The sequence below is a fragment of the Pipra filicauda genome, unplaced genomic scaffold, assembly GCF_003945595.2.
Source record: "Pipra filicauda isolate LSUMZ 115617 unplaced genomic scaffold, ASM394559v2 scaffold124_size2119055_pilon, whole genome shotgun sequence".
Lineage (NCBI taxonomy): Eukaryota > Metazoa > Chordata > Aves > Passeriformes > Pipridae > Pipra > Pipra filicauda.
Window position 1 is genome coordinate 1,348,068 of NW_024103707.1, and position 11,008 is coordinate 1,359,075.

The window sequence follows — 11,008 nt, forward strand, 5'->3', positions numbered from 1 at the left end:
TGACTAACGCTCACCCCCTGTAACATGCTCATAACTAGATAAAATAAATAAATAGAAATGCTAAGAACCCATAAAACCCCCTAATCCTTAGTGGGTGTACTAGATAAGAAATGCTTGTCATGTCTTCAGGCACTCTGAAAAGGCATTAGACTAATAGGCACTCCAAATAGTGCTGAGATAGCCCATATTGTGAAGAGGAACCCCCCTCCCTCCACCCCCGTCAAACACACACATTTCTGTGTACATTCCAAAGCAATATTTAAAAAGGCTGCAGGAAAAATAGTCATGTCTTTAATTTATGTATAAGTGGATTTGAGTATTCTTTTCTAGAAAACCTGAGCCGATATTGTGAAATGCCCAGCAGTTTGCTGCTCTCTTTAAAAATGAGTATTTATTTGGCTTTTATAAAGTGAACTATGTCCAAAGAATTTACTTAAACATTTATGTATTTAATTGGGCTTTTTTTTTTCAGTCAAATGAAAGTGGTTGTACAACTCCATCTCTGACAAAGAGGAGTTATTCTTCAACTGAAGATACCCTGCCAAGGACAACCTCATTTGTTGATTAAATGACATTCAATAGATGAGCTGTTTTGCTAATGGGAACGGGGAATAACCTCCATAAATAGACAGATGGAGACTGGCGCACCTGTAGAGGGCCTCACTCCCAGCTCTTCTCTAGCAATCTGGTTTTGCCATCCTGAAAAAAAGCATAGTGATAGATTAGACCTTTGACAAATGACCCCTTGCAAATCTTGTTGAGGGGTTAAGGTCATGATAGGTGTCTGTTGTGTTCCTCTGCTTGTGGTTGCCAGCTTCCTACTCAGCATGACCTCTGTGGAGGTCTTGGAGCCCTGCTTCATATTGCAGCATCCCATCACAGGTCACAGATGGAGCAGAATTCCCAGTGAAACACTATACTGTAAACTGGAGCAATCTTCTACAACTGTTTTTAGGGTAGTAACTCCTAGAAATAGGGCAATTCAAATAAATGGGGGAAGAAAAAAGAGATTTTTATGTTTTAAAGCTGCACAGTTGCTTGCTCATTGACTGAGTCAAAATCCTCAGTCTAATTTGGCAACAGGCTAATGCCTGAGGTGGAGACTGGAGTAATAAGCGAGCAGTGCTCGAAGGGGCTGCCTTTCATTGAGGGTGGATCAAAATCATCTTAATCTCTTGCCACTGTGCAAAATGTTATTGTTATGTTGCATTATTTACATCCTGGAGTTGCCTGTGGGCCCTTTCAGGGCAGCACTGACATAGCACAGCAGTACAAGAGCTGCTGACTGAAGTGTGTGAAAGTGAGTCAGATCTACAAAATCCCCTCGTCTACAAAAGGAATTAGCAGGTGATTTCCCAAAAGCAAGCATCATTATAGCATATCATATAGCACACATTCAATTTCACTGGGCTAGAGGCACTAATATATTTTTTTTTTCATTTCTAAATGTACCACATAAGAATAACAACTGAAAAATTAGGGTTTTATCAGGAAATTTACCTAGACATAGATGACTTATGCCCTAGGAAATTTCATCTGGCCTCGAGCTGCCAATGCCCTGCCACCAGATTTATGAAATGATATTGTGTACTTACCTTATTAACCTGAAAGAATGAAGACACTAAATTTAAGATAAAGTCCAATTTTTAAGTTGAACTACTTGGAAAACATTTTTTCTTCCTTTGAGGAAATAGAGTGTCATTGGGCAGTCAGAACTCAGCTTGGATGATCAATGCTTCAGAATTTTTTATGACCTACCCTTTTTTGTGAGAGATTACTTTTTATGTCATCCATCTCCTTACCTAGGACCTGCTGATTTTTATTCTGCTAGGTGATTTTTGTGCTCAGAAGCATTCTGAGCACAAACAGGGCTTGGTGTTTGCTATATGTGACTACCTTCAGAGCTCTGAGTTTCATGATGCTTTTCTTTGCTATTACCAAAGTTCTATTCGGCGATGGCACAGGTTGCTCTGGCTGCCCAGAGAAGCTGCAGATGCCCCATCCCTGAAAGTGCTCAAGGCCAGGTTGGATGGGCTTTTGAGTAACCTGGTCTAGTGGAAGGTGTCCCTACCCATGAAAGGGGGGTTGGAACTAGATGGTCTTTAAGGTCCTTTCTAACCCAAACCAGTCATAGGATTCTTTGACTAAGGCAGTGAAAATGACAGGTCTGGCATCAAGGAGTCAGGTGTGGCCATTGGCACACCATGTCCTGCCTACCCACTGGGCAGCTGCTACCTTAGCCTGCCCAAGATGCATTCTGTGCTTATTTGAGTTCATGTCATCCTTATAAGACTGGGAACAGTCTCATGTCCTGTGTTTTCTGCAAATCCTTCTAGATCCTCTCCAGTTGTTTCACTTTCTCTGGCTGTCATGCTCTCTCTCTCCCTGTCCTGGGCTCAGTTGCAGCAGCAACCAAAGCAAGAGCTCCAAATAAACACCTTTGTTTGCTGTCTCTGGCAGTCCATCCATCTGTGAACTGCTATGAAAGGGCTCGCCTGGCCAAAGTGGCTGTCTAGAGAGCAACTTAAAAGCCTGGCTCCCATCCTGAACTAAACAAGCAGCTGAAATGGCCTGAAAACCTCTCAGAAACTTCTCTGTTGAGAGATATTTGTTTCCAAATATCATTGTTATTAAGGTTCCCCTTTGCTGCTTTTAGAGGGCTTGAAATATCTTAAAGAGAACTGTTGACTTGATAATTACTTTTGCTGTAGAAATGTTAGAGTAAATGATCTTTAAAGCACTTTGAAAGCAAACCGTGCAGTTACTAAAACAGAATAAACCCCCCACAGAAAGCAGTGGATATAAAAAAAGCTTTGTCAGCTAGTTAATTTGTCTTAGGTGACATCATTTTAGCATCTGGCTGAGTGTTGCCATACAGTGCCAAAACAATCAAGGTAAGGATTTAGAGGGAAGGACAGTTAGTTAGAATCCTATTAAAGGCAAAAGATTCAAAGATGTTTTTCTATGAGAAATCAATCTGAAAAAGGTAAGTTTTTTGTTTTCAGGTCCTCTGCAAAGAGCTCAGAGATTTTACCAGTTCATTCTTTTTTGACTGGGACTGAGCACAATCTTTACAAGCATACCTGAGGTGCAGCTACTGAGTTATTAGGTAAATGAGTGAGTAAACTACGTGTTAGTAAAGACAGTGTTCCATCAAGAAACATTTCCTCTTTCATGCTACCCAGATAGCTTCCATTCTTAAATCTTCATAAGCCTTTGGTGACTATATCAAGGTCCACATATATTTTAATGTAAGGGGGGACTATTTACAAGAGCATATAGTGACAGGACAAGGGGGAATGGCTTGAAAGAGAGTAGGTTTAAATATTAGGAAAAAAATTCTTTACTATGAGGGTGGTGGGGCACTGGATCATGTTGCCCAGGGAAGTTGTGGATGCCCCATCCCTGTAAGATTTTAAAGTCAGGTTGGCTGGTCTGAGCAACCTGGTCTAGTGGAAGATGTCATTCCCCACGGCAGGGGGGTTGGAACTGTATGATATTTAAGGTCCCTTCTAACCCAAACCATACTATGATTCTATAAAGCACTTACCTTTGTTGCCAGACTTAGATCATGGTCATGCAAGGACCCCCTGCAGTCAATAGACATAAGCGTAAGCATCCAGAAAGGGACTCAGACTACCTGGAGCAAGTATTTGGTGCTCTTTATTATTCAAAAAGGGCAGCTGAACTGGTTGTTTGGAATCTCTTCATAGTTAAAAGGGAGAAAAATAGGTGCTAGTTGAACAGAGTTCACCTGCTGTACTTCAGATGTTTACCTTAAGAAGAAATGCAACACAATTTTATAAGTGACTTTTCCTCCTCCTTGTTTCTGGAGGGAATATGAGATACTAGTCCAGGGTGGATGTCCAAAGAGAGGGGAAATTGATTTCAGTTCCCACAATAGGTGAGATTTCTGCTGACTTCTTGCAGGAGGCTGAGAGTGCTCCTTATTAGCTCAACATAAGCCATTTGCCCTTGGGAATTTGAGCATTGTAATTGACACAAGGTATTGGTTTCTCCTTCATTGTTCCATGATAAATACACACCTACAGCAAATTTGAGGTTTGATTAAGCAAAATTATATGATCCTCCAAAGAAAGGAGGATTTGGTCATATGAGTGAGTGTCTGCATAGAGCAGAACTAAAGAATTTCAAGTTGGCATTTTTGTCCTACTTTTTTACACTTCAGAACTTTATGAAATTTTATGCATTTAGTTACAGACCAATTATAAGTAACCAAAATAGCTTGATCTGTACACACATAAAAAAATCATATTCCTTTGAAAAACTAAATCCATTGAGAAAGTCAGATCCATGCAACAGACAAAGAAACCAGTTTCACTGAATGCATTATTTTGTAGTAGTCTATTTGCCTTATATAGTGTTCTTTCTTTGTCTCACTTAACTACTTTAATCCTTTCTGGATGCATTCCAAGTTTCAGCTTCTTTTCATGCTTTAGTAGCTGATTTCACATGACAGTTTTTCATTGTAGCTGTGTCAAGAAAAAAATCTTCAGCTATTTAATTTATCATGGATTTTTTTCAAAATAATTGTGCCTTCATATTAATTAGCTGATTATCTTTTACATTCGTTTATGTCTTTCATATCCCTGTATATCCCTTAACATCACACTCTGCTTTCTTCTCTGATTTCCTTTCCAACATCCTGATTGATTATGCGAATTCACATTCTCTATAGTACTGGACTCCCATGTGAAACCATTAATTAGAATTCCTGCAAAACTTCTTGGAAATTTTGCAGGAATTGTAGTTTTTATTTTTGGAGGTATATAATTTGTATTCTACAGTCCAGCTAATTCTGAAATCTTTTTTTCTTTATCTTGAAAAATAGGCTGTACTTAAGGTTAATTGATTAGAGTTTGGCAAATACTCTAGACTGCAAGCCCAGGGTAGTCTTAAAATTAACAGCACAATTAACAGGTACAAATATTTAAGATACTAAATCATGCAATTAACAGATTTGCAACCAAGACACTTTCATATTCAGGATATTTTTTCATAAGTGGCAATTATTGGTTATTTTAGATGAAACCATATGTTATTTCCAAGACCTTGATAACTATATGTGATAATTATTTATAAGACGTCATGAATAGAAATCCTGCTAAAATTCTGTTTTGGCAACTGGATCCTGGCTCAGCTCCATGGTAGATCAAGCATCCACAGATTTTCTGTTGCCAAATTTCACTCACTTCCAAATTTTTCTTAATCTTTATTTGCCTATATATTCAAGAGGAGGAGGGGAGCAAGGAGACATATATCATGGCCTCGAAGATTCCATTACATAGAAGTGTTTTTTAATACGCCCATCAGTCACTGCGAAACCACTCCTCCACATTTTCTGATTTCTTTTGATTTAGTAAATATTGCGTTATGTTCTCTGGGACTCTCTTCTGTGAATCTTGTTTTGATAGTGTCCTCACTCAACATACTATTGTCCTTGGTCCTCAGGGACCACAATTTCTCTCAATCCTCTTAAAAAAAAAAGAGAGGAGTGTAATGTTTCCACGCTTTCATTCTTTTATTTGCTTGGAAAATGGTCATCCATCCCTATAGCTGCAAAGTTCATTATTCTGTTACTTCAGTGTTCATCCTGGCTCTCTTTTGCTGCCAATCCCAGTAAAACAAAGGTGAAAACAAAGTTCTTAATGGCTGACTATGAATTTACCTGAGCCAACTTGGACAGTCCTGCTTCACTGAGCAACCAAAAGCTCCAATTATTTATGCTCTCTTAAAGGAAAAAAAAAAAAGGATCCAGAATTAACAATATGCTGAAGTGCTGAAGCCACAGCTTCTCACTCCATACTGACCTGTCAGGTAAAGACTGATTTGTTGAAAGCACCAGTTCTGTGCAGAGAAGCAAGCTGCTGTGATGCGTGTCATCTCTATCAGATAGAAGAGCACTTCAGCTGCTGGGAATTTACTTTGGCACAAAACCAGATCTAGCCCATCTTATGAGCAAGAACATGTATGCATTCTTGCATGCATCTCCACATCTTCAACGGACGAGCACTCTTATATCTATATATGTGTGTGTCCCCGTGCATCCTTAAGGAAAACAACATCTTTTGTGCCTTTGTCTGTATGTCAAAAGTGACATGGTTTTGATAACTGCTTTAATTCTATCAAGTGTTTAGGTAGTCTTGATTTTCATTTTAGAGTTTTGACATTAAAAAAGAGGGAAATTGAATACTGGATTTCTAGTCTTTAATATGACAGGCTCCATGAAAACTCTGCTCTACTTGATAGTTGATTTTCAGCCCCAGTTCTGCAAAGCTCTTAACCATTTGTTTACTACTGAATACATGACTAGTCCTGCTGATGTCAGTGCAATAGTAATTCCTCAACTCTGCTTTTAATAAAGCTTCTTGTTCCTTTTAAAATGAGTGGTTTATATCAATGTGAGGCAGAAGGCATTTTACAATTTAAACTGCAACTAAGTTACGCAATTATTGATAACCAACAATCTTTCTTTAGTATGCAGTAGACTAAAAAAGTCATACATGTGGTAAAATGAGAACACCAAAGCAGAGATGTTAACTCCAAAATATTTTTCTTCTTGTGTAATACAGGATTACAAAAGGGGTGGCATTGTTTCATTTTGACACATGGCTGTGCAGTGTAGGCATTCATTGCAATGGTTACCCTTGAGATGGATTATCTTTGGCCTTATGCTTAACTACACTTACAATGACAAGTGTAGCTAAGTCTTATACCCTCAGACACCTGCCCCGCTGCAGGCTCTTCTTCAGCACAACAGCTTGAAATTCTGTTCTGCTCAGCAGCATCCACGTACAGATCAAGCTATTCTATCTAAGGCCTCCCATTGCTCTTGACACAAGCTGGAAATAATGGCCAGGTTTATTGCCACGTTATTATTGCTCTAAGGTCAGGCTCCCAGCTCTTTCATCCGTTCTTCTGCTATCCCATTCTTTCATTTGTTCATCTTGACCCAACTCACACTTGTGAACTACATTGCATTTGTTAGATCAAGAGGCTGCCGGCCTGCCGTGTCTCAGAGCATTAAGTAGGGCAGTGGTACTTTGGGTAGATGGAGCGTGGTATAGAGAAATAAATGTTATTCTCTTCAGCCAAGAGTGAACTTGTATGTTGTGTCTGTTGAACACATCTCTGACACTGATTTAACAGTTCTTTTCTCTTAATATGTATCACACACACTGTCCCCCTCTCCCACTGCCAAGGCACAAAATTTGAAATTACACCATGCAAAAGGTTGCATTTACTTCATTCTATCCTGCTCGGGTTACAGCTTGGGCAGTGCTCCCAGGTGAATCTCTTTTTTAAAGTAGTATTTTGACATTTATTTTCTCTGCTTGAAAGCATCATGATGAGAAAGATTTACATTTTCAAGCTGCAACTAAATTCTCTAGTAGTTTTAGGAATACTTCACAATTTAAAAAGACCTATCAGATGGAGTCCATCTTATCATGAGAAATGCTGTAGCACATCCTACCCCAGTATAAATGTGATCATTTTCAAACAATCCAATGGGTTTAAACATCTGGTATATGCTTAAGTCTGGTTTTGAAATTCCCAACAGAAGCTATAGACTGTGTGTATACACTGGAAAAACAATAGATGGCCCAGAGACAGGTCTCTCTGAGTATTGCTGTGTGATTGGGCAAGTATCAGCATCAGTGACATTGCCAGGCTCTTGGCAGCTCTCCAGGGTTGCTGATGGCCTTCTCTTGAGGAAGTCAGACTGTCTCTGTGGTCCTCTGTAAGGAAGCCAAGAATGGCTTTGATCTACAGAGCATAACCAGATGACAAAACCAAGTAAATCTCTCTGTCTGCTCCAGCATATTAAGGAGAGCGGCTAAACCAAGGCTCAAACACAGCTCCTCAAGTCCTCTTGGTCATATCAGGGTCTTTGTTTCACTGGACATTTTTTTTTAAATAAAAATTTGTGAGGCTTATGAAGAAAAAATGAAACAAGTACTATGCTTCTTGCTGTGGTGTCAACCTGAGATCTTCAAAGTGGCCAGGAGTGTAAGTGTTGCCTCCCATTAATGTCTCCTTACAAAGCTTGCCTGACAATATCCTGTAGACAGTCAATGGCCATGCTGTCTGCTTTGAGGCATGCTAATGTCTTGGACATGTTAAGATGAACAGACATCTTGTGTTTCTGGTGCCTAAGGCAGGAGTAGCTGAGTTGATAATTGCCTGAAACTGAAGCCTGGCCCTCAGGGGTACCATTGGGACAGAATATGGACATGTCACCTATTTCTAGATGGAAACTCTATTGATACCTTTTGTCCTCTGAAGGGAAGAGTAGTTTCTGATGCTTTTTCCAGAGGTTGGGAAGGAAGTGTTGCATTGCTGCTTGTGCCTTACTGAGAGAGCTCACTGCTCAAAGGGGGGTGATATCACCCATGGTGTCAACAAGACAGGGAGAACCTCAGTTTTGAGATGGGCTGAAATCCTGAGGAGTAGAAGCAGCCATTTCCATGCTTTTGGAGGTCTCTAAGAAAGCCTCCTTCTTGCTGCAGCCATTGTTTTCCTGATCTCCTTCCCTACTGCAGGCACAGTCATGCCTGGAAGGAGAGCAATCACTTTACAGTCCACCATGGGATTCCCCAGCACCATTCACTGGTGATGAGTTTGACTATATAAAGATCCTGAGGCCATTAAATGGATTCAAAGGCATATTGTGGCACTGTTACACAGGTTAGATGGAAGATCAGTAAAGTTTCCAGCAATAGTGGTGACCTTGGATGGGGATAGGGAAATTTCTCTAATTTTTTTATTTCCAGACTCTATGATTCCATTCCCACAGCAGCACCCATGTGGGAGGTTGCTCCTTTGTGGACGGTCAGGATCGATGCCCATGTGAACGAGTCCCCCGTATCCATGTCCCGGGTTACTGTCACTCAGCAGTTCACAGCTGCATCTGGTTTCAAGCCCTGTCACCGCAATGGCAGAGCTTGAATTGTGCCCCACGTTCCCTGTCTGACGTGGGCACACAAGTGGGGCAGAAAACTAGAAAAGTGTTTTCCTGGGTGGGCAGAAGGGAGGTTGGCGGCGGCGCTTCCTCCCCGGCTAGCGCTGATCTGTGTTGCTCTGTTTCCCTTGCAGGGACCTGCCACATCGGCTGGGCCTACTACTGCACGGGCGGGGGCGCGGCGGCGGCCATGCTGGTGTGCACCTGGCTGGCCTGCTTCTCGGGCAAGAAGCAGAAGCAATACCCCTACTGAGCTGGCCCCTGGCGCAGGTGCTGCCAGGCACCTGAGGGGCTTGCTGATGATGTCTTCTGGATAACGATGATGAACAAGGAATTTTTAAGTGCTTTCTCTCTGGAGCGGGCCTCGGGCGGGATGGCGGGTGGCCCCAGGATGGCAGGGAGATGAAGGTGGTTCGAAGCCATCCAATCTGGCCGGGCAGGGACGGGCTTTCTCCCTTCAAACCTGCTCATGGTCTGCTCCACAAAAATACAGGCAAGGAAAACTCCACTTATGCAAACAGTGAAATTCTGCATGCACCAATTAATTAACAGGTTGGTGAGGGGGCAGCGGTGCCTGGAAGCTGAGCTAGAGAATGGCAGCCCCAAAAGCACACACACACACACGCACAGATGTTGACCATGGCACAAAATGAGTAGAGAAGAAACATTTTTTTTGGTGCCGTTCTTCTTTCTTTTCCTTTCTTTCGATTTGTTTTTTTTTTTTTTTTTTACTTCTCTTTGGTGGTTTAAAACTCAGTGTTGCAACACTTTTTAATCTATATATTAAACTTAATAAAAGGACCAATAAGCCACTTTATCAGTATTTTGTATAATCTCTACACATTTTTCTTGCCCAAACATTTAGCCACTGCTTATTCAGCCCTCTATAACTTTTATTAAGCCTCTGTGTTTCCAGCATTATTGCAAAATGCAACATAATTACTTGGCACATGTAGCCTTCCTATAGTACTTTTATGAAATGCAGTAAATGGACGTTTTTCTGTCCATTGGAAGTTCCACTTAAGGTACTGTAGAGCTCTGTTGGTTACGTATGACTAACAGGAAACTTCTTCCAGGCATAGATTTCTGTTGCTGTTATGTTTAGCTCATTGATGTTGTATTGTGCTGTACCATGTTTATTATTTCAATATTCATTTTTGTAAAATATATATATAATATGTGCTATTTTATGTTTGTATTTGAAAAATCTCTGTAAATAAATTTTTCCTTGATCAATACTTGCAACGCGTGGTCATGTCAGTAGATGAAACAGTTCCTTCCCAGATTCCCACTGGAAGAATTCTCAGAAATAGTCATAACTTTTATAGCCATGCTGTATCCTTTTACCCTGTAAAACACATACCTTTAGGGTTCAGTTACATTGCCTGAGGATAGACACTTGTTGGCACTGGAGGCATTCTGGCGTATCCCACATTTTTTCTTGCTGCTGTCAGGTGTCCTGAAGGACTTCAGTGACACCTTCCCATTTTGTCCTGGCTGCTGCAGACTCAGCATTTCACACAGCGCTGTATTATCCCTATTTATACAACTGAAATAAGCCTTTACTGACTTAATAGTACCGACACTGATCAAATACCTACCAGGTGGTATTCCCTGCATAGGACACTGGTACTGTACATACAAGGCTTAAAAAACCAAATCTTTTGTTTTCTTTAAGTAAAACAATGTGAACTTAGAGCATGGGAACTTGTAAGGGGTTTTCAATCATGACATTAACTGATGCTATTTCCTTTCAAATTTGTTTTTCTGCTCTTTTTTCCCAATGATATTTCTGTCATTTACTTTTTAGTCACTACCTATGTTCCAGTTGCAGTTCTGCTGGCTAGTAACACTTGTAGCTGAACAAATCTGACACCATTCAGTTGCTTTGTACATTATGCTGGGCAGCTTTTTGGAGGAATGTGGAAATAGCAATGTCAGCTTACAGTGATCAATCCTGATATCACTCAACTGAATTTTATCGAGTTTCAATATAGACTAAGCCCTATTTATTTGCTTTATGGT

The 11,008-nt window shown here is 40.6% G+C and overlaps 1 protein-coding gene across 1 annotated transcript in view; it reads left to right on the plus strand.

Annotated features, from left to right (window-relative positions):
• LHFPL6 (LHFPL tetraspan subfamily member 6) overlaps window positions 1–10,228 on the plus strand; it is a 140,597-nt gene extending 130,369 nt beyond the window's left edge. The window contains exon 4 of the mRNA XM_027721304.2: window positions 9,118–10,228. Coding sequence (XP_027577105.1) covers window positions 9,118–9,236 — 119 coding nt within the window. The 3' untranslated portion in view covers window positions 9,237–10,228. The remainder of the gene's footprint in view (window positions 1–9,117) is intronic.
• The last annotated feature ends 780 nt before the right edge of the window (window positions 10,229–11,008 follow it).